This window comes from Podarcis gaigeae (genome assembly GCF_964106915.1).
Source record: "Podarcis gaigeae genome assembly, chromosome: 6".
Lineage (NCBI taxonomy): Eukaryota > Metazoa > Chordata > Lepidosauria > Squamata > Lacertidae > Podarcis > Podarcis gaigeae.
In genome coordinates this window covers 31,488,441-31,512,864 of record NC_139682.1, presented here as the reverse complement: position 1 = coordinate 31,512,864, position 24,424 = coordinate 31,488,441, and the positions used below count along the sequence as shown (strand labels likewise).

At 40.4% G+C, this 24,424-nt stretch overlaps 1 protein-coding gene across 4 annotated transcripts in view; it reads right to left on the bottom strand.

The window, feature by feature from the left end:
* The window catches only part of UQCC1 (ubiquinol-cytochrome c reductase complex assembly factor 1), a 44,483-nt gene extending 20,861 nt beyond the window's left edge, over window positions 1-23,622 (bottom strand). Inside the window, exons 1-7 of one of the 4 annotated variants that reach the window (XM_083746661.1) lie at window positions 23,376-23,622; window positions 21,420-21,524; window positions 20,036-20,140; window positions 15,178-15,285; window positions 8,275-8,347; window positions 5,323-5,380; window positions 949-1,057 (exon numbers count right to left, since the gene is read on the bottom strand). In XM_083746661.1, coding sequence (XP_083602787.1) covers window positions 949-1,057; window positions 5,323-5,380; window positions 8,275-8,347; window positions 15,178-15,285; window positions 20,036-20,140; window positions 21,420-21,524; window positions 23,376-23,399 — 582 coding nt within the window. In that variant the 5' untranslated portion in view covers window positions 23,400-23,622. Of the gene's footprint in view, window positions 1-948; window positions 1,058-5,322; window positions 5,381-8,274; window positions 8,348-15,177; window positions 15,286-17,381; window positions 17,527-19,764; window positions 19,883-20,035; window positions 20,141-21,419; window positions 21,525-23,059; window positions 23,108-23,375 lie in introns of those variants that run through there. The other 3 variants (XM_083746662.1, XM_083746660.1, XM_083746663.1) reach the window with 3 other exon arrangements.
* Between the last annotated feature and the right edge of the window lie 802 nt (window positions 23,623-24,424).

Here is a 24,424-nt window from a genome sequence, read left to right as displayed (position 1 = left end):
TTCAGAAAGCATAATTTGATTGGATTTGACTTTCTGAAATAAATACTGCTTGATTAGCTAATTGTTAGCTTGTTGCTCTGGGCAGCTGATGGTATATCCTTGACCTTCCAATGCTCTGACTGCTGCTTACTATAATTAGTTCTCAGCATTAGGCGGCACACTTTTTTATAGACTGGAAGGATGATTTGAAAACCTCCACTGTGAGTACATCATAGGAGCAGCAAGCTGACTTTTTCCTCAGGTACAGAATGATGGGAGTGTCTAAGAGAGTGGCTAACACCTCTCTACAGCAACCCATGAAGTTATAGCAACTGCTGTCCATTCTGTATAAGTAGTCAGAATGCATTTTTTTTCCATCAAGGATGAACACTTGCAAAGAATCCACAGTGCAATAACTGGACACCATCATTAGATTATTGCTGGCAACAAGAAATCACTGGCCAGTTGGTCAAACCTAGCATTTATACCTCATTTTGCCAAGGTCTGCCTACCTACTCTCCAATGGTTGAGGAGTTGCCTGCTAATCTCACACAGCTATGCTAAGAATTTCAGCCAAACCTAACAACATAGAGGGCTGCGGTAAGAATAAAATGGAGAGGGGATGCCACCTTGAGCTCCTTGAAGGCAAGGCGGGTGGGATATAAATGCAATAAACAAAAAAATAAAAATGGATGAATACATATTAGCTGTTGCTGTTACCTCAGTGTAAGATATTTAAATTTAGCTTAAGATGAAGTTTATGGCTAGCTGTACTTGCATGTGAGAAAAGATCATTCGAAACATCATCTGTTCACTGCTCTGCTCCGTCATTCTTCCAAATATATTAAATAGTAAAATTTTAGATGGACCACATGGCTAAGGCAATCTGAATTCTGAAGCACTGGCTTCCTGACACCGACACAACACGACAGTCATGTGATAAAGGAATCTGTGCCAAAGAATACTTACTCCCATGATCTTCCCACGTTGCTCAACATCTTCCCACATAGAATGAACTATATAGCGACACATGTATTTTCCTGTTCGTCCTTCTTGCTTCATTCGTACTAAACACATCCTAGAGGATAGCAAAGGAAACACATTAGATTCTGGAAATCTTGACTTAAAGAGTATGAGAAGTACAAAGAAGGAGATGCAACTGGTGCATGACCCAGGAATATAGAGCAGCAGCGTGTCTGATAACAACATTAGCACCATCCTGTAGACTGTAAGCTCCGTGGGACCATGGACATAACTTTTTACTATAAAACTTTGGTCAAATGTTCCCTGTATTAATAACAACAACAAAAAAGAGGATTCAAAAGTGGCAGAGACCAAGCACCGTAAGCTCTCACTGATGGAACAAAAACCAAATGTTTTTTTCAAGTAACACTTAGCCCAACGCTTTAAAATATGCTGTATATTTGGATGTTTAGTGCTGTCACAGAGCAGTGTTGCAGCACCCTGAATGAGGTCATGGAATCTGGAGAGTTTATTTTTTTAAAAACAGTACCTCCTTTACAACAACTGCCACTTGAGGTTAAATGACACAGGTTCTTAGATTTTCTAACTACATCAACACAGCTGCAAAACTTTTTATTGTTTTACCATAAGGTCACGTTTTGTAATATATTCAATTATTCAACAACCAAACCATATTTTGAGTATAGGGAAGTTTTGCTTTAGAGATGTATTAATACAGTATCTGGGATTTTAAAAAATACTATCCATGTAATTTTAAAAAGATAATTACCTTAGAAATATGAACAGGGCAAGTTTATTCTATGCTATGGGCATATATCTGTGGAACATATAATAGGGCCTCAAGAGAGGATATTTATTTATTTATTTATTGAACTTGTATACCGTCCTATACCCGGAGGTCTCAGAATGGTTCACAGACCTACTGGCAGGTATCAACAGGAAAAAGCAACCTTTCAGGTGGCACTTCCTCTCCTTACCTGCTGCAATCCTAATAATTATCATGCTTCAACTGATGCCATTTGCATTTTTTTAAACCTGCTATGCAAAGATCCATTTAATGGCTAGCTTGGTCCTCTGATATCTTTGGTTTCCAACACCTCAGCCTGGAGCAAATTGGTGTGCAAGCTTGTAGGATGTGTGTCCAAAATGCACGGCTTGTACTTGCCCACTGAAGACGGCTTCTGAGTACTATTCATCTCTTGGGATAGCCATCCTCAGTTTTGTTTTGGGGGTTTTATTTTAGTCACCATTAAGCAGCTAGAGCTCTCTTATAAAACATCACAGTTTCCCACTCTCCTGTTCAGCGTTTTAGAAAGAGGTTAACAAAGGAGGTTTGCACAATGAAATTGACGAGCACAGGGCTGCCTCAACCTGGCATCTTCAGCCTTAGGGCAAAGTGCAATCTGAGTTGTGAATGCAGGTAACACATAATAGCTTGAATGATTAAAGTATCATTGAGATGTAATTAGCTGCAAAGGTACCAGAAATATTTGGATTACATTCAACACTTACTTTTAAAAATACAAGTACAGCAATTAGCATGGCTGCTTTCAGCTGCTGTGATGGCCATCTACAGAGCTAGTTACTAGCAATTCTGTGAGTCTAACATCAGCAATGAAGAATGAACATTCAGAAGACAAGATTATTACTTTTATTATTATTTATTGCACTTATTAGTCAATTTTATTTACAAAATGTAACCCAAAGCAACTTGCAAAATTGGTTTCTGGCCGCAAGATTCAGTTTCAACTTAAATTTGGTGCAGGGTCCAAGGCACAGTCCACTTCAGAAAAAGGAAGGCTCCCTTTGCCCCTGCTCCAGGGTGGATAAATAAAGCCTGTCACAGTGCAGGCAACTTGCTCCGGGGCTTTTTGTGTTGCACTCAAAATGAAAGATCTGTAACTTTTATTTGGGGGTGTGTGTGGAATTTAAGGAAATGGTATATCCTTATTAGGGAGCGAATTCTGACAAATTTCAGAAGGATACAAGGTGTGGTTTTCCAGCAAGGGTAGCCATTGCAATTGGGCGGGGAGGGGAGATAAAAAAGGAATCAGTTAAAGTTAGTATGAATTTTTATTTGTTTTAGTCTATTGTGATTTTTACTTTATGTTTTAAATTATGGCTGTAAATTTTTAGTGATAATTTCATTATTTTATCGTTTTTGTAAACTGCTTTGATTTTTTTTCCCTACAGGTGGTATATAAATTGTATGAAACAAACAAACAAATAGGTACCGGGGGGGGGGGAACAATCTTTTATTTTCGCAGCACTCACACTTCTGAACTCCCTGCCTATTGACACCAGGCAGGTACCATTGCTGTATTCTTTTCAGTGCCTTATTAAGACATTTTTGTTCAGGCAGGTCTTTCCAGACATGCATGTGGTGAATGCATATGATTTAAGCTGTTTCATCTTAACTGCTGATTTTAATTATACAGTGGAACCTCGATTTTTGAACATAATCTGTTTTGGAAGACTGTTCAACTTCCGAAACATTCAAAAACTGAGGATCAATGGGCAGTCGGCAAAATCCATTGAAAAAATTGAGAAACGCACCTCGGAAGCTGTTCAACTTCCAAGGCATGTTCAAAAAGGGAAGCAATTACTTCTGGGCTTTTCGCATTTGGGTTCCAAATCCTTCAGCTTCCGAGGCACTCGAAAACTGAGGTTCCACTGTACAGTGGTACCTTGGGTTACATACGCTTCAGGTTACATATGCTTCAGGTTACAGACTCTGCTAACCCAGAAATAGTGCTTCAGGTTAAGAACTTTGCTTCAGGATGAGAACAGAAATTGTGCTCTGGCGGCACGGCAGCAGCAGGAGGCCCCATTAGCTAAAGTGGCGCTTCAGGTTAAGAACAGTTTCAGGTTAAGTACGGACCTCCGGAACGAATTAAGTACTTAACCTGAGGCACCACTGTATTTGAATTCTTTAAATACTTTGTCTTTTATTAAAATGTTAATGCTTGTTTCTTGTAAACCGCTTAGAGAGTCTATTTCCAATCAAGTGGAATATAAGTTTGTTAAATAATTAAAAATAATTAAATAAACAAGATAGATATATGCTTCAGCGCTTTTGCTCATATACGGCAACATTCCTCCTCAAGAACACAGACTGGAGAGTCAAAGTAAAACAATTCCATTTGATTACAAGCTTGACCTGTCAATCACAAGAGCGCATTCCTCCCCTTAGCTTCCCATCCTGGTGTCTACTCTCCCTTCCCTCACAGCCTACCTAGTATTTCCCTTTCAAGGTAAGCTTAAATACATTAGTTTTGCTGTTAGCAGAAACTTTACTGTAACATTTTTAGACATCTTAATCACTGAGGCACCACAGGACCTCACTTTATTCAGGTACCTGGTCAGATCCCCAGTTCACCTTGGGACATAACCAAAATCCCCCCAAAGCACCCTATATTAGCTCAGGATTCACGTGTCTCTGCGTCACACCTTTATTTCCCCAACCCAGTGATTAATGTGCTCTAACAAGGGGCTTTCTTAAATGCATTCATGAGATGCATACATACTTTAATCTTTCGGGTGTCTCATTTTCTGAATGTAAGCTAACACCACTGGAATAAAGTTCATAATATCATTTGGAACCCTGAAGTAATTGAGAAAGCTTGGAAAAGGAGAGATGAAAAAAAGTACACATGCTATCTGGGTCATGTGGTTACACTTTGTTCGGTGACACCTTTTGAGCGTCTATATTGGTAGACTCAAATCTAGTGCTTTTAACTTTCAGAGAGGCAAGCAATTGGAAAAATAATTTCCTTCCTTCTGCATCATTGCTATATCACTTTGACCTTTTCAAACACGTAACTTTAGATGAAAACTATATTTTGCCTAATTATTTTTCTTGGCCAGTTATTTAACAAATGAAGGAAAAACTCACTTTCTGAGGTGTTAAATATTCTACATGCAACCAACCTGGCATTCACTTAATCTGTAGGTACATTTTAGAGGTGCAAATGTAAATGTCAATGGTATAATTTGTTAAAGGCTTCTGACAACCAGAAAGTAAAATCACCACAGGTTCTCACAATTCAAACCACTTTTACGTAAATGTGAGATTTTCCTATAACAGCTAAATAAGAGACCTTTCCATTCAAGGTGAATGAAACCTTTATATATTTATTTATTTTAAAGTTATTCCTAGCCATATCCTTCCCCCTACCAGACTTTAGAAATAACTACAAATATTAGGCTTCTTTGACCTTTGTTTTTTAAAAAACTGCCCACAAGTCTAATATTTTTGTCACTAGCAGTGACAGACTTCTGTAGTTGGTATAGTTGTTGCAGAATTCAGAAAATACAGCTATTGAGGGGCAGAAAATATAGCTTTAAAGTTTTGCTTACCAGACGTGAAGCTGTGCTACTAAAAACCATGAGTTCAACGTGTCAGGCATCTGAAATTCTTAAAAAAAATATATAATTATTTTAAAAATCCATTACTTTAATCTTTTTTAAAAAAAGTAAATGAATTTACACAAATGTATTTTTTAATGTTTGATGCTTTATTATGTTTTTATATGTATTGGAAGCCACCCAGAGTGGCAGGGGAAACCCAGCCAGATGGGCAGGGTATAAATAATAATAACAAAATAAAATACAATAATAAATATTGTAACAAAATCAAATGTTTTCCTATGCAAAGTTTAAAAATGAATGATAATTTGCTATGCAGTTAATACCACAAGGGAGATAAATTGCCCACCAACAAAACCTCCATCTTATCTGGATTGAGCTTCAGCTTATTGCTCCTTATCAGGTTTTAGACTGACCTACTTTCTGTTTCACTGTTGGTGTGCAATTCATAGAACAGGGAGATGTCCAAACTGTTCTGGATGGGGCTGGATACAGTGGGGGTTCATGGGGCACCCACAGCATGCAGCACCTTCAAATGGTTAAGCCTGCTGCAGCCATAGGCGTAGCCACAGGGGTGCAGCTGCCCCCCCCATTAAGTAAATAAACAGAAATGCTTAACTAGCTGCCTGATTGTATTGCAGGTATTTTGATTCCCCCCCCCCCCAGCATAAAGCCTGCCTCCCCCTTAAAATAAATCCTGGCTATGCCCATGGCTACAGCCTGTCTTTAAAACCCCCCCCCCCAAAAAATGGGCAGCAGTTATCCACACCCTAGTAACTTCTCATCTATATTACGGCAATGTGCTGTAGTGTTTTTTAAGACTTTTTGGAAACTTTTGTTACTGGACAATCAATCATTTTCCCACAGACAATTGAAGAACTAACCTACTAACTGTGCTCACTTCTTAAATAACTGTAGTGGCTGCAGTATATTTACAGGAACAGTTCAAGGGCATTTAATGGCTTAGGACTCAAGATACATGACCACACAAGCCTGCCCAAATTTTACATTATATGAAGGCCCTCCTCTAAGTTCCTGACTCCTAAAATTAGGTGATTACCAGGCAGAGGCAGTTTTATCACCCATTATGTGGAATGCCCTCTTGAAGGACTTTTGCCTGGTACCAAGTCTCATGTCTTTTCCAGTATATTTGCCCAGGCTTTTCAGCATGTTACCAAATCTGTTTTAAACCAATGGTTCTACTAGACTTAATACTCTCTGTGCTTCTATTGCTTCATGTACATTTTAAGTTTAATTTTACTTGCTATTTAATTGTCAGAGTCAACTTTGGTTTTTCTTAAACTGGAGAATCATAGAATTGTGGAGCTGAAAGGGACCTCAAGGGTCATCTAGTCCAAACTCCTGCAATGCAGGAGTCATAACTAAATGCAGGAATCGAAGCTAAGCATATAAACATTTTAAATAAACAACAAATGCTGTATTTTGAGTGACCAAGGTGTTAACATAAGAATGTAATACCAAGATCATGAACTATCATCATTAATATACTTGCCTTAAAATGTGTCCTGCGACCTCTCACCTCCGCAGAGGAGGAAGACAACTCCCCACTGTATCCCTATGGCTCTGGGGGATTTTCTCAGCTGTGACTAGTGGTGATCAAAGAATGCTCCCTTTTTAGCCTCAGACGATTGGTCCATATAGCTCAAAATCATCTCCATGCTGACTGACAGCAAATCTTCAGGGTTTCAGACAGGAAACAGGCCTACCTGAAGATGGCAAGGACTAAAACTGGGGTGCATGTACTCTAACACTGAACTATGGCCCCCTCCCTTCAAGCTGTAGCTGACCTCTGGAATGGAGAAATGATTAGCACTCTCAAAATTATCACTCCCAAATATCCAATCTTACGAGTGAGAACCAGATTGGCTCTCTAGTTTCTGGGAGCTTCGATTAATTAAAAAACTGCAGGGATGAGAGTGGCAGCAAGCAAAGACTTATGTTGAACCCAACTGGTGTAGTCCACTTGTGCGTTTGATCCTTGCTCTTCATGGCTTAAGATGGGGTGGAGAAGCTGACCTAGCAGATTTCCTAAACAGCCTACATCAAGGATACTTAAAGGATCAATTCCTTCTACCAATCTTGCCAATCCACCCAAATCACTGGAAGAGGTATTCCTACATTTCCCAACCCCATTTGAGCATGATTAGTGGGAACATGTGGGAAAACTCTGTTATGGCAACTTTTCTAGAACTCTGTATCTTCAGAGATTCATATGGCACCTTCTCTGGTGACATCTCACCACTTTTTTATTCATTTTTTATTCATTAGGCAAGCCTTCTGTCTGCAACTTGGTTAATTTTACATGTTTACTTCTTTAGTTTTTGTGGTTTTATTGATTCTGTTATAAACTGGAAAGATGAGGAAAAATGGATTAATGATTTCTGGTTGTCCACTCAATTGCTCATTATACACTGATCTATTAGTTGAAAACCACTCTCTTGTTTAACAGCCAAGTCATTAATTATTATTGCAGGGCCATATTAATGATACCTCTCTTCCAAACATGGGCTTCACATTCCATTCTGTGCTTGAATAATTAAAGGATCATAGGATGGTTGAAAAACAAGTTGATCATACAGGAGTGGCAACAGGGCAGGAAACTCAGTGCCTGGGTTACCTGCAGTGACAGTGAAGACTAGTGTTTTCATATTGGTAAGATTTGGTTTTTTTAAAAAAGTAGGTTGGATATGAATGACCTCTTTCTTTTCCTTTTAAATATGCAATATGTTGCCTGTATAGCGGGCTTTGTTTCATAAGAACTGTTCCTTATAACAGGCAGAAATAAGTGTAGGCATACACACTTACAAGGAAATAAGCAAGATTTGAGCATTAAACCCACGCTGCAGGCTGTCCTACTTCCTCCATAACCTAAGGGTGGGGATGTAATAGAAGTGAATAAGAGATGAGAGATGGAAAACTTACTGTTAAAGAATTCCTCATAGTCTGTTTTCTCCACACAGCATGTGTACATTCGCAGGGCTGCTATTTTGATTTTCTGGAGAGGAAAAACAATTGCTTTTAGTAGTCACAACATGCATAATGTGAGAGTTTTCATTAATCACACCAAGTACACTTCTTCTGCTATCAAAACTATACGTTTGTTTAGGGACTGTAATAAAATAGTCTGGCTATCTTAAAACATTTGCATAAATAATTGTGGAGATGGCCTTCAGTCTTCTGAGATACTTATATTATTGTGCTACGTTTGTTGCTATTTAACTGTAAACCACTCTCCCATACTGAAAACAAACCAAAATACTAAGTTAACTTTTGGGTTATCATATCAATGACTCCAAATGCTCAAACTGTCTAGTCAGCAGTGCACCATTTTTATCAACATCTGTCAAGGTTTTTTGCATGCATTTCAGCTCTTCACACATTTAGGCCATCTAAATTCCTGTTAATGACAATCATGAGCAATACTGTTTTCTAATGTGCTTGCTGTTTCATTCCATTATATGGAGATCTGATGAGTAAGTTCATAAATGAAAAAATATTTGCATACTGTACTCACTTCTAAGACTAGCCCTTCCAAGGTCTCGTTTCATGTATACCATTTATACATTGACACATTAGTCAATATTCCAGCCAATATTTTTTTCTACTCCGCCAATAAAAGTTGACACAGTTCCATGTTCTTAAGTCAAGAAACACATTCTGTTTACTGGATTTTCCTGCCACAGACTGATATTTTGTTGGGCTGGCAATATTCTTAAACTTATACTGGCTAGTAGCCACCATCTCTTTTCAGTCCAGGAAATTATGACTAGCCAAATTATTATTTACACTAACAATTTCTTGGGCAGTAAAAATTATAGCAATTGATTAATTAGTTCTTCAGGTCCTCTAATCATAACCCTTCCCCTTTCTAAGAACTCCAACTTGTCTAGACCAGTTTTTTTTTAAAAAAAAACAAACCAACAACAGTGTAGGAGACTGCAAGCCAATTTCCAGACAGGTTTCTGGTGAGCCTCTGCAAAGTTAAAATAAAGACAAAGAAAGAGCAGGACGCTCAATACTCCTCCATCTCAGATCTGGGGAAAAGCAAGAGCAGCAAGAGAAAAAGACCCTCAAAGGGCCCATAAAGGAAATTATAATGAAAACAAAGTTCATCTGGAAAATAAGCTGAATGAGCCCACAGTGACAACATATCAGAGAATATATGGCACATGTGAAGGAGCACATGCTCTGTGCAGTTTTGAGTACTAGGCTCAATGAATGCATGTATACAAAAGATGGACTGAGGATCTTTACCTTAGGCAAATCACCCCACAAGTTACAGCCCCATTCTATTCCCTATTATACTTGTTGCAGTGCAAGCACAAGATGTGCAAGAGAAGCAGATGGGAAAACCTCTGACTCAGTTGCTGAAATACAAAACTCACTTCTTCACTACAGCAAAAGTGTGCTCTGGCATTAGCTCAGGCTCCACCCACTCCAGATTTTTTTTAAGCCCCTTGTGTTGGCATTCCTGTGCTATGTAGAATTTTTTTTTTTAAAGAACTAGAGCCAAAGGATTCAAAAGCACAAGGAGTCCCTTTGTGCTGCTGCTAGAAGCCCAGAGCCTAATGCTATATTCCAGAATCTAGATTGGGCTCTTTAGTTCCAATTTGATTGGCCAAGTATTTATTTAAACTGCACCTCACAAGGTTGCAGAAGCACCCAGAAATCCAGGTGCTATTTAGTGAACTAGTTGACATTCTTATTTTTTTTCCTGTGTTGTTGGCAGTAAAAGTGGAAGCACACATGCTTAGTATGAAACAAGAACCCAAATGTAATCCCTGCCATCGCCAGCTAAAAGTGTCAGGTTGTGTGTAATGTGAAAGACCCTGGTCAACATCCCTAGAGAGCCAATATAAGTCAGATGAGGCAATGCAAGACTAAATGGGCCAGAAATGTCTGATCTGGTATAAGGCAGCTTCCTATAGGGCAAGCATAGGGAACATCTGGCCCATGGGGCAAACCAGGCCTGCCAGGGGTCCTCATTTGGTATGTAAATCCATTTCTCCTCAGCTACACGCATCTGACATCAAGGTAAAGCTGTGGCTACAAAGAACAAAAAGGAGTGTTGAGTGCATTCCTGATCATTCTGCAAATGGGACTTGTATTTAGCACATTTTAAATTTGGTTCCAAATTCAATAATTGCTGGGATTGGCTCCATTAAGGAAAAAATCTTCCTTTCCAGATGAACCCTGAATTTAAGCTGCACTTGCAAAGGAAGGAAAAAAGAATCCATGTGTACTAAATCACCAGACACCACAATGGAATCAAGGTAGCTGATAGGCAGGCAGAATAACTCAAGTTATATCTAAAACATATTGCTAACCATATTGCTATGTGAATTATCTATATGAAGCCACAGGGAGAAGTCATTTTTCTCTTCTGCAAGCTTATTCTGAGGAGACTGTGGAGCTCCTAAACCATTTGGGGAGAATGAGGGAGAAGCTTAATCCAGATATGACATAGGTGCTGTGGGTGGGACAGTAGACACCTTTGTATAGAGCTTTTCAGCCTGTCCTTGACACTGTTGCACTAAACCTAAAGGATCAGTTGGCAGTTAGTTGGTATTTCCGGAATTATTGCTGTCTGGGAAAGCTCTGGTGGTGATGATAGCTTAGGCTGGTACTCCAACTGCAACCCTATGTAAAGAGAGGTCAGATCTCACCTCAGTCATTCATGCATTTGTCACATCCAGATTGGACTACTGTAATGTTCTACATGGGGCTGCCTTTGAAGATGGGTGAGAAACCACAGCTGGTACAAAGTGTAACCAACCGGTTATAGGTGGGTATAGTCAGAACATACTACACTGATATTGTATCAGTTGCACTGGTTGCCAGTTCATTTCCAGGCCCAATCCAAGGTTCTGGTTCTTACATTTTAAGTCATGTCCTGAATGATCTTGAAAAGAATGCCTATACTCATTACCTGTACCATGATCTGTGTCACAGTAACAGCAAGCAGGCTAGTAGTACAGTGGTACCTCATTTTAAGAACAGCCCTGTTTATGAACTATTCGGTATAAGAACTCCGCAAAAACGGAAGTAGTGTTCCGGTTAGTGAACTTTACCTCGGTTTAAGAACGGAAGCCAAATGGTGGAAGGGCACCGGCGGCCCCTCATTAGGGGAGGGGAAGCACGCGTCAGTTTAAGAACAGCTTTGGTTTAAGAATGGAATTCCGGAACGGATTAAGTTCATAAGCTGAGATACCACTGTATAGGGCCTTCTTGCTCTACTACTAAGTTCAGTACAGTGGTACCTCGGGTTAAGTACCATATTTTTCGCTCCATAGGACGCACTTTTTTCCTCCTATAAAGTAAGGGGAAATGTGAGTGCGTATTATGGAGTGAATGGCACTGCGCAGAGAGGTAGAGCTGCGCAGCGCCCCTTCAGCGAAGCGGGAGGAGGAACGGAGCCCCTTCAGCCACGCGCCTGCCTGGAAGCCGGAGGAGAAACAGAAGGGACTCCTTCTGTTTCTTCTCCAGCTTCGCAGTGAGGCGCCTGTCCTGCAAATCTGGAGGAGGAACAGAAGGGTCTCCGTCTGTTCCTTCTCCAGCTTCGCTTGAAGGGGCACTGCACAGTTCTCCCTCTCTGTGCAGCGCCCCTTCAGCGATGCGCCTGCCCTGGCTTCTGCCTTAGCTGCGCGCAGCCTCTTCGGGCAGGGGGAGCCTTCATCCTGCTGCCCTGAAGAGGCTTGGCACGGTTATCCTAGAAGCCAGAACAGCCACACGGTATCCCAGAAGCCAGAGCCCTCTTGCTGTTCTGGCTTCTGGGATTCAAAATATATTTTTTTCTTGTTTTCCTCCCCCCCCCCAAAAAAAAACTAGATGCGTCTTATCATCTGGTGCGTCCTAAAGAGTGAAAAATACAGTACTTAATTCGTTCCGGAGGTCCGTACTTAACCTGAAACTGTTCTTAACCTGAAGCACCACTTTAGCTAAATGGGGCCTCCTGCTGCTGTCGCACCACCGGAGCACGATTTCTGTTCTCATCTTGAAGCAAAGTTCTTAACCCGAGGTACTATTTCTGGGTTAGCAGAGTCTGTAAACTGAAGCGTATGTAACCTGAAGCGTATGTAACCCAAGGTACCACTGTAGTAGAGTTATGGAACTGGAAAAATTAATCCCAAGTGGAACTGTAATAACTGACAAGTAACTTCAGTGTTCTTTCTTTCGAATAACCTCTCAAAGTATTGTTGCACTCTGACACCATACTAACATTCCAACTATCTTCCACCAAGTTTTCCCTCAAGTACAGTAATTAGAACAGCAAACATCTAGATTTTGCTTCCATCTGGCTTTGTAAAATTTCTGATAGTTGGTGCAAGCGTAGAAGCTAAGCTTTAAGTTCTCATAAGATTCTTAGTTCTTTCAAAAAGACCAGCTCAAATAAGTATCTACCACTTATTTTTAAGAACCTTCCTTTAAAGAAATAGTATTTAATTTTACAGATTGAACAACTCCATTTTACAGGAATGTTTACAGTATTTTGACTACATGGAAAATTATAAGTATGACAGTTATAGAAATGCTTAATTTAGTGAAAACTCCCATTTTCACATCCCAATGCCATAGGCAGTTTGACAGTATACCACATCCAATTCCAACTTGATAGCATGGGCAGGTGGGTCAATTGTGGTACTGAAGAGAAGCACCATAACATAAACTGTACTTTTGATTTGAACACTAGACATAGGTAGGTACAACTTTCTAGTTCTCTTTAAAAACATAGTTGAAATCCCAGGAAAAAGGTATCTGGAGGGCTCAGAAAGGAGGCAGATTTTTTTTTAAGCAGTGAGGATAGTTAGTAGGTGAAATGAATCCAAGAGAGGTGATGGAATAATCATTTCCAGACCTCAGACTAAGTGACCGTAGGCTTGCTTGTGAACACTATTGTTGGTGCTTACTATGGAATGCAATGCTTGTGAGAGTCAAGGAATCCCATGTATGCTAGCCAAACCTTCTGCTCAGTCAGTCAGTTTTTATAGATTCAGCTACATCCATGTCTATACAACATAAAATCACGATGCAATCAAAGCCAGCCAGATCAAAATTTCACAGGGCCCAGGATGGAGCTTCATACCAGCCCATGATGGTATATGGGGTCATTACTAGAAATGGGCCCTCTGAGAACTTTCCATGTTACTAAGGTGCCAGGCCAGCAGCAGAAGTGGTCCAATAATGCCAGTAGCATTATCCTTATCTTCAAGTAATAATATCTTAAAAGATCAACAGGCTTATCAAATCAATGATTGTAGAGATGGGATGGGATGGCAGACAGTTATTTTGTTGTGTAACATCAGTATATGCTCTTGAGATGTTTTCATCTAATCTAATTTTAATTCATTGTTGTATCTGGATAAAATTTTACTGCACTGCTTTTTATATTATATTTATTGTGTTATTTCGCTGTACACTGCCTTGTCATGGCAACTGCCCTGAAAGGAGGTCTATAAATCTTTTAATAAAATAAAATACACACACAGGAGAAGACTAAAAGGAACTGAAATTAAAAATAAAGCTTCTAAACAAAAGCAGCTGGTGCATTTGCTGTTGGAAGAGGAGCATTTCAGGGGCTGGGGGTGAAGATCAATCTATCTCCTGGACAAAGCTCAAGAGATACCATCACCACCACACCCGGAACTGCCCCTTTCCCAGGCTCTTTAACAAATTTAGCAAGTCACTGTGTACAACCCCACCCCATCCTTTCAATGTATTTTTAGACAGGTCATTCAAGGTGAGATATGAGCTCTGCTGTTGTTTTAGACATACCGTATTTTTTGCTCCATAACACTCACTTTTTTCCTCCTAGAAAGTAAGGGGAAATGTCTGTGCGTGTTATGGAGCGAATGCTTACAGATGGCGGGGGGATCTGCTGCAGTCGTGAGCAGAGGATCCATTGTTCCCCTTCCTTCTCTCCTCCATGGCTTGCTTTGCTCGCTTTGAAACAGCAAAGCGGGAGAAGAGCCGCTGAGTGGGGAGAAGAGAGGGACAGAGAGCCTGGTTACAAAGCACGGATACACATGGATCCTCAGGATTTTTGCACTGGGTCACCCCAAATTCACCATCAGAGCACATAGCATGTCCATGGCTACAGCTTGCACCAAAAAAATCACGTACCCACTGTTGCCTGGGGCCGCAGTGGTGAAAAAACGTGGTTACAAAGCATGGATCCACATGCATCCTCAGGATTTTTGTATTGGGCTACCCCAAACTCACCGTCAGATCACATGTCTGTGGCCACAGCATGAACCACAAAAATCATACATCCATGGTTTCGTTTAGAATATATTTTTTCTTGTTTTCCTCCTCTAAAAACTATGTGCGTGTTATGGTCGGGTGCGTGTTATAGAGCGAAAAATACGGTATTTTATGTTTATAATGTATTTTTACTTCATTTGGCCTTTTTTCACCCAAAGAATTTTAGTGCCTTTGAGCCCCTGGAGGTCAGACATATTGATAATAAGAAAAAACTGCTGTAAGACAATCTGTGATTAAGTGGAATATCAATAAATAAATCAGATGGTAGTTCCACCAGAAAATGTGGCACAAATGTCCAGCCAGTCCACTATAATTGGCTGAAATCCACACATACACAAGCTTTTAGCCATTCAGATACAAATGTGAAGTAGCATTGCAAACCTACAAATGTGTACCTGAGAGTGAGCTCCTACTGTACTCAGTGGGCCTTCCTTCTAAGCAGACATACGTAGGATTGCACCATAAAAGACATTCAGACATGCTCTTGTAAGCAAAAGTTTGAACTACTTTTTTCTGGTAGTCCTTCCTGATTTAGAGCCACTGAAAACAAGATGAATTTTTTACCCATTTGTTATATTTTAGTGGTCCTGTGAAACCCATTGCTTCTATTATCTTCGTGAAAGCACCTACTTTCTCTTCAGATGGCTGAGGGGAGTCTTTGGCTGTAAAAACCTATAATAAAAGCAAAGAAATGTGTTAACAGGAGTCACATCTTAATCACCAAAGCACTGTTTGCAAATTAAAGCTACATTAAGCCAAAAGGGATGCTTCACACATTGGAGGAAAGGTATTGTCCAGGCCAGGCCAATCTGGAGTAGGAGGTGGAGGCTGCCATGCCTATCTGCCACATGCATGGTCCTATTTGACCAGGCCACACAAATGTGAAATCCGGTGTCTGTGTAGCCTTGGCGGTGTAAGTGACTGTGCAATGTGGGCTCATCTGTGTTGGGCTTTATGCTTCTATATCACATTTACATGTTATACATGCTTGTGGACCTCCAGTAGTCCTGAAGATGGGATAAGTGTACCCCACGAGGTGGGAAAACATGATCTTTCCATATTGTTGGGAAGAAATCAAAGCCATTACATGACAATAAAAACAATGTTTCTGATTACCTTTGTCACTTCCATAATATTCTTAAGCCTTAAAAAAACAACCATTGTTTCTAACATGGGAACACATAAAAACCACAGAGCATGGTCTGCAACAGTAACAGTAACTCTGTGTTCCAACTGGCGGCTGGACTATTTGAAGAGAGTTAGGAATGAAGGCCACATGGTTGCCTATGAGAAATAAGAAGATGTCCAGCCCTATGAGATAATATATTATTGGCAACACATTTGGCCTTCCTGTTCTAATTAACCAGGTAATTTATGCCTACATGAACTTGAAGAAGCCAATGTGAGGCTGGTGCTTTAAAGAAATAGAGAAACCCATGACCAAAATCCATGACCAAAAGCACTATATGCAACATGAAAAACAAGATTCGACAAATTCATGGATATACCTATAGCTATAAGTCAGGATTAGAGGTTGTTGATCGCTGTCTAAATCTACTTTCACAACCCTGAAATGAACAATCAGAGATGGAAGATCTCACAAAATAGCTTATTTCTGTACAATTAAGTTTTATCTTAATGACCTTTACTGTTAAATGTGTATTTGTCCCTTTCAAACTAGCATTATATTGCCTACTAATAGCAGCATACAATAACTTCATTAAAAATCATTCTAACGTGTGTGTAAAAGGAACTGGGCGCTGAAATGTAGTTCACATAGTACATTGTATGTGCTCTTCCTTCTAGAAGACTGTTAAGAACTGTACAGTTGTTAATTTTATAAGCCTTAAACTATCACAAGTGAAAATGAGAATACCTTAGGTTCAATTCAGACCTGAAAAAAGGTGAAGCAAATTGTTTGCCACTAAGCAGGTCTACTAAGCACATGTGACAATGCATTCTGGAATAGACTCCTCTTTTAAGAATATTTAGTTCACTACATTTTCAAATTCTCTACCCAAACTCTTGAGCTCTCTTTTAATCAGTCTAAATACCATAATGGACTTCGAGTCTTTCGAAGTTAGTAGTTTTAAGGGCGCCATTTCAGAAGAAAGGCATGAAAGAATATGGTATAAAGATATTCAGCAGTTCAAATGTATCTACTCTGAGATACATTTTATCTGCTTTCATGACTTGTAATAAAAACAAGAACAACACAGCATGGTGACTTTTGTAAGCAGCAAAGATTCCCTTTGGCATGTATGCATAGCACACAAGACCATTTATTTGTTTTCTAAGAGGATATGGCAGTATGTGAAGCCGTGTGATGGTCTGAAATACAAGTGTTTCTGATGAATAGTCACATGTGATCTGCAATTCCAGGGTAAGGAAAGCAGACATTGCCCATATCTACCCTCTAGAAATGGTACACCTAAACAATTATTTATTTTATTTAACAAAATGCTTATATTATTTGATTGTAATAAAATCTCAAAACGGCTCACAAAAAATTAAAATATTAAATTAAAATGATTGATAGAAGAGTTAAAAACATATATATAAATAATAAAAAGTAATTAAAATGAACAATAAACTAAAGTATCCTGATACTACCTTGTCATACAAATTAGTGGACATACTGACTAAAGTGTCCTCAACAGCTAGCACTTTCCAGTAACTCTGCTACTGTCATTGCAGGAGATGGTGGATTGATGCTGGCTAAAATGATAACACAGCTGCCTGGAGCAACTGCTGTTTGAGCCACTTACAAAGTGTACATATGAAGTGCCCTGTCCCTGCCCATACTGCTCCCTTTTTCTGTGAAGATACTCCATGGGTGCATCTCTTTGAGCCAAGTAGTCTTCGACAGGCATCAAGGACACTGGATGGATGGCCCTCACACTAGAGGGTTTCCTAATGAAGATCCAACAACAACAACAAAACTATGAAAATAAATCACAGCAGTGGGCTCTACAATTAGGCATACACCTCATTTCTTAATTCCCCATGTTGGTTTCTTACTGTAGATATGAGCCTCTTCAATTATTGTAGTGCCCCCCAAGTTGAACAAATCATAAGTCGGGTGGCAGAACCTATGATTCACAGGCCAGATGTGGCCCTCAGGGCCTCTCTTTTAGGACTTTGACTCTCCTTGAGAGACACCTCTCCTTGGCCCTTTACCCTTACCAGCCCCACTTTGTCCCCTCCTGCACCCCACAGCTTACCTATGAAGTGGCTGACAATATGCCCACCCTTATGTTTACAATATGGATGGGGGAATAGATTAACTGAAGGCAGTGGATCTGCGATGATTAATGATGTGAGTGAATATGAAAAGAACAAATGCTTGTGTGGGGATAGGCGTATGAGAGAATAACTAGGGCATGTGATTGTGAAGGGTGTGTGTGTGTGTGTGTGTGTGTGTGTGTGTGTGTGTGTAAGAGAGAGAGAGAGAGAGAGAGAGAGAGAGAGAGAGAGAGAGAATGTAATGCATGCCTGTGTATAGGTGTGTGAGAAAATAAATGAACTGAATGGCTGTAGCCTCACCTACTTTTGACACCAGCCCCCAGAAAGTTAGCTACAAGGGAATGCAGTCCTTGGCTTGAAAAACATCACCCATCCCTGTTACCAAGATAGAAAACACTTTTCATGGTTTCATAAAGAGTAAGAAGTTAAGAAAAAACCCAATCTGACATTTTCTTTACATTTTGGAAAGAGGAAAGGTGAGGGGGTGGGCCTAGAGAAATATATGAGCCAGTTCCAGCTGTGAAGCTTGCCAACTTGGCATTTTAAAAAAGTATTCAACCAAATGAACAAGTGAAATACAGTGTGCATTTAGCTGTGAAACTGCTGCAATATTTAACAGCTTATGTATCTGAATTACTATGCAGGGCCCTTAGCATGTGACATAACCTAACTCACAATTAATGTCTCAGAGGCAGCTGAGTGAAAATGGACATACTCAAGACCAAAATTTTGTAACTGTATCTCAAGCACTTCTTAAACTACTTTCCAGATTAAGTTTCAGATTAAGATGATTTTTTTTATTTTTTAAAAAAGTACTGGCTATGCTTATTCCAGGTTGTTGAGAAACCACTCACCCAGTATGGAAAGGAAGAATTCACTATTCACTTCAGGCAACTTGACAACAGCAAGTTGTGCCCATTGTTAAAGAGTGTCTGGGGTTTGTTGTTTCAAGCCCAAGTGCCGCAAATTATTAGCGCAGGTACATGTGGGCTGACAAGCAATAAACCACTTTTGTGTCTTTTTTTTAAAAAAAACACCATATTTTTTTTTGCAAAGCTGGCTTAGTTGATAACTGCAATTTAGCACTTCCATGTCAGTATTTCCCCTGCTCTACACCAATGCTCACAACTTTTTTGTCATTCAGTCTCCTTCCCTCTTTTGCTTTATTCTCCCAATCTGTTAACCCTCCTCATAAAATATGGCATAAAAAGCATACGGACTTTCACACACCAAAGGAATTTGGGATACATGTGGGCCATGCCATATGGCTGGCTTCAACAGACTACAAGCCAAGTCATTTCCACTGCACCCCTCCAAATCTAGAAAAAGGAGCAGTAGAACCCTAGTGACAAGATTCTTAGCCTTATATCTCCCTGCAAACAGGCAAGAGGATTATACCTAGTGTGCAAAAATAGCTCATGCCATGGTGTGTGTGACTGATTTTGATGATAGCAAATCTACAGAATTTTTTGGGGAAAAAATTGCTTACAATATCAGCCTGGTAGCCATGAGATCAGCAGATAAGAATTTTTGAACTTTTAAATATATCCCCCCCCCCCGTAACTTTAAAAAATGGTTTTAGTTTTTTTGGGTTTTTTTAAATGTTTCATCATTGCTACGCCTGCCACCCTGGGCCCCATTGGTAAGAGGGCAGATATAAGTCAAATAAATCAAAACACCATCAGGCACAATAAAGATACGTTGACATAAGAATTGCTTTGGATAGCTGTTAGCTGAATCAGACAAGATGCTATGCAAGATGCAACTAAAAACAGTTCTCAGAGATCATTTGCCCACTCTGATTTTGAATGCATAAAAAATTGTAGTATAAAAAGCAATCTCATTTTTCTTCCTTGTGGATCTTAGTAGTCAGAATAACTTAGTACCCTATTTGTGCCATCTCACCCCTTAGCATTCTGGTTTATAGCCATTTAAGATCTTCCATGAATTTGTCTGAATCATTTAAAGTATTCTGCCAGTTTCAGCAGGTGTCACTTCCTCAGATTACTCTGGGATTTAATGCTTCTCCTGCATAATAAGATAGCAAAGACTGTGCATTTAAAGTTTTGCTTGAAACCTGTTAACTCAAAAAATCCCAACCCCCAATAGAACCACAATCCTAGTTCAATAGGGGCAGACAGCATTTTTGAAATACAAGACTTCAGTTTGGTCTGACCTTGTTTGTGTGATGAAGTGTTCTGTTTGGCTGCTTTACTGTACCAATGGTTTGTATTAATCCACAGCAAACTTGGGTTAGTTGTGACTGGCCATTCTTGTGTCTCTGGTAAAACAACAAAGAGAAATAACCAAGCTTAAAAAATAGTAGTATGGAAGGGCAACAATGGATCATACAGTTAGGCACACAAATTACACATTTGTGTTTCCCTGTGGGAGATTTTCAGATCAGAGACTTGCAAAGTTATCAGGTTTATTATACACATGAGCACAGCACAACTTTGATGAAGAAAAGTAGCAAATACATAAGGAAAGAGTTACATTGCCTTGGCCTTCTAAACTTACCAGCTTCATACACCAGAAAAGATGAAAAGGTCATGAAGACACCACACACCCTCAACCTAAGAAAGATTGCAACTATCAGGAATCTCTTGAAAACATAAGAAGAGCCTGCTGGATCAGACCAAAGGCCCATCTTTTCCAACATCCTGTTTCTACAGTGGCCAACCAGATACCCATAGGAAATCTGCAAGCAGAATCTTCACACAACAGCACTCTGCCTTCTTGTGATTCCCAGCAACTGGGAACAATTACAGTAAAAGTTATCTCAATGAAACTGAAAAGTCTGCATTCTTCATTATCTTTTGAACCAAAATACTTTTTGTATATGCTTGGATGTGGTATAGAGCTTATGGTATTTGTTATTTGCTTCCTATTTTCATCAACATTCAAATAGCAAATACCCATGTCAGAACCATTTAAAATATTGATAACTGTCCCATATCCTTGAGGCACTCATAGGCTTAAGCAGCCACACAGCTTTCCTTTAGACTGTCTTTCTGACACAAGGCTTTAGTCTGATACCATTTCCAGTTAGTGCATCCATAAAACCACTGAGGAGAGCTGTAAGCCTAAAGAATTACACTCAATATTTAATCTGTTTTGTGAGGAATAATGTTCCATATTGTACATATCATGCTGGGCCTCGAGAAAGGGTAAATACTAGCATGGCAAGTCACACCTGGCTCAAACTATTCAGTTCCCTGAAATAAGAGTAAATACAAGCCATGGAAAGTTAACATTGGAATGTTAGAGAGTAGACTTGCTGGATCAGCTCTCAGATCTATCTAGCCCAGCATTCTGTTCCCACAGTGGCCAACCAAATACCTGTGGGAAGCTCACAAGCAGGACATGAGGGTACTCTCACACTCATGTTCTCCAGAAGTTTTATTCAGAGGCATTATGAAATACTAACCATTGAACCACTAGAGATTTGCAATGCATTTCTCTTAGGGCTCTGAAAAAACCAACTGAACAGTTATTAATTCCATGATAAGCTCTAGCAAAGTTCTCATTCTTGCAATTAAAAAAAAATAAAATTGTACCTGGAGAGTGCCATGGAGCATCCTGCCCCATTGTTGCTGAGCTAATGTCGTTTGTATCAATCCACTGCATAATGCAATCCATTGTGGTACTCCAGCTCGATGAGTCTATAAAATAATAGCCACTAATCAGCAGTGATTATTTTGACCAGCATTATCAAACACCCACCTTCCTATAACCCCATGTTTGAATAATACTGTAAAAATACAAGTGCTGCTCATCTGAAGATTCTGTATCTCCTCAGCATGATTCAGTATGAACAATTATAGTTCAAAGTAACATACTGCTAGAAGTTCAAATATGTAATGGGCATGCAGAAGTATCTGCTCAGGCAAACTGATACGTTCTCTACTAAGAGCTGTGAAGTCTTAACTAAAATCACAAAGATATGAAGAAAAACAACTAAATGTTCCCAGTGTAAAAGGACCCACAATCATTCTACATGACTGATACAAGCAAAAGTCAGGAAATTATATAACTGGCTCCATGTGTCTAAATTATTTCCTGCCTCAAGACATTGTGTGTCTTACCACACCTTGCTCACTGCTATTCTCTTATATAATTATATCCTAGATTATATAATCAGGGTAACATGGCTTAACTTCTAAAAGATCCTGCCTGGCCAAAGAAGATTGGATAAATCAACCCACATGTCCCTTCCAGTTCCAGCCCTTTTGCTGACTACATAGTCCATAACAGACAATGAGACTTAAAAGGCTGCTGCTAGTAAGCAATCAGAAAAGCCAAAAAGAGGTTTAGCTTCCTATTCTTTAGGTTTAAGCCAGGAGTGGGGAGCCTTGGCCATAAATATGACTCTCCCCAGACTCACACCTCACCAGCCCTGTTTCATACCCCAAATGTCTTTGCTTGGCTGGATTGTGTATTTGAACTCTGATAATACTTCTTGCTTCCCTCAATGGAGGGTGTGTGTGTGTTTACAAATATAAACTTTCTGTGTTGCTTTCCCCACATTGCCTCTGGCCCTTTCCACCAGTGGCACACAGCTCCCAGAAGGTGGCCCCGAAGGATATACAGCACTCCAGCTGACAGGTATGCCCCATTTCGGATTTAAGCCATACAGACACAGAGAACCAGGCATGAAATGGTGCAGTGAAAACAGAGCTGAAAAATGTGGCGCTTAAGTCAAGACCATCTCTGCAAAGAGTTTTGACTCAGAGCCCACCTCCATTGCCATTACAAATATTTAAAAAATAGCACTACTGTACTACTAATTATGACAGAGCATGAGCCAGACTATTAAATTAAGAGCTGAAGATCCTGGTTATACAACCAGAGCTTCTGCCTCAGCCGCTGAAGTTACTTTACAAGCATTGTAATGGTTAGTGTTGGACTAGGACCTCGGAGACCAGGGTTCAAATTCCCTGCTGAGCCATGAAGCTCACTGGGTGATCTTGGGCCAGTCACCATCTCTCAACCTAACCTACCTCACAGGGTTGTTGTGGGGATTAATTGAGAGGGGGGTACTATGTATGCCACCTTGAGCTCTCTGGATGAAAAGGTGGGATATAAATGCAACAAATAATTTTATGCCTAATTCTGTGAAGGCCGGTGATGCTTCTATGACGGGTCCCAACAGAAGCAGCTACGGCGCTTTCGTCCTTCCCACAGCAACGTCTGTCACCTCGCCGAAGCCTCCAAGGGCAAAGCCTTCCATGGGCAGCAGGAACCCTCGCTCCCGATTTCCTCAGCCTTCCCACCGCCAACCTGGTCGCAGCTTGTGGGGCTGCCCACCGACAGCCCCCTGCGGACTCTTCTCTCCCCCCCCCCAACACACGCCCACCCCGCGCCCCTTGGCTGGCTCAAGCCCACCGCCCCGGAGAGGCTGCCCGAAGCCGGCCTCCCCAGCCCTGTCCCTCGGGCCCTGCAGGCCGAGAGAGCGGTGCCGGCCGCCGAGCTCACGAAGGCAGCGCGCAAAGGCAGTCGCCAACCTCACTCACCACAACCCTCACCAGCGCCGCCATAATCCTTCAAGGACGAGCTTCCGCTTCCGCCAAACTTCAAAGTGCTTCCGCTCCTTCATCCGATGCCGGCGCCGCCACCTAGTCCCCCCGGAATGCTCTTGCGGAGCGTGTCTGGTCGGGGGCGGCGGGGCATGCGCCTGAAGAAGCTCCTTCGTAGCCTCGATGGTAGTTTTGCGCCAGGGGCGTAATAACGGAGCTCTATTTGCGGGAGCTGCCATAGGGGCGACCTGTTCCTGTGGGGCAGCTCGTATTTGTTATGGGGAAGCCAGGAGACTTTCCGTAGGGGGTGAGGGGGGCTGGCTGTTGAGAAACGCCGTGAAGGTTTCTTTTAATTTTATCCTCCTCAAAATCTGTTCCCCGTAAAGCCTCGGAAACTTGATGTATGGTGAGGAAGGTGCTTTCTAGCAGTGCCGGATTTACGTATAAGCTAAACAAGCTATAGCTTAGGGCCCCACTCTTTTGGGCCCCCCCAAAAAAGTTATAAAGGAAAAAAAAACAACTGGATGTACATTTCCAAAATATAAGATAAAAAACAAATGAAACAAAACAAAATAAAGATTATGAGTCTTTGTAAATTGTGTTTCTAAAGGAACTTTTGTTATTGCCAAATGCCAATGTGTTTGCATTATTAAGTTTGTTATGAATAAAAATCATTTTAAGTTAGAGTTTAATAATTATTTCACTGTTAATATACTTTTTCTTAATTGTATTTCAGTTCAGCAATTACTTTGAAAAAATACATATTTTGTTATGTGCAAATGGCTTTAGATACCTATTAGGTCCATAAATTACCATGTAGCATATATTCAACACAAAAGACAGCCACAATTTGTTGTTGACAAAGGGCAGCTGGACATATAACTTTCAGTAGCTTAGTTAGTCCCACCAGTTAATAGCCACAACCAGCTCCCCCAACACACATACCAAGGATGAAGTGGCAGGACCTAATTCTGGCCACGTTCTCTGTTCTCCTCACCCTCTTGTGCGCTTAACCAGTGCCACAACTAGCCATAACTGCACCTGGT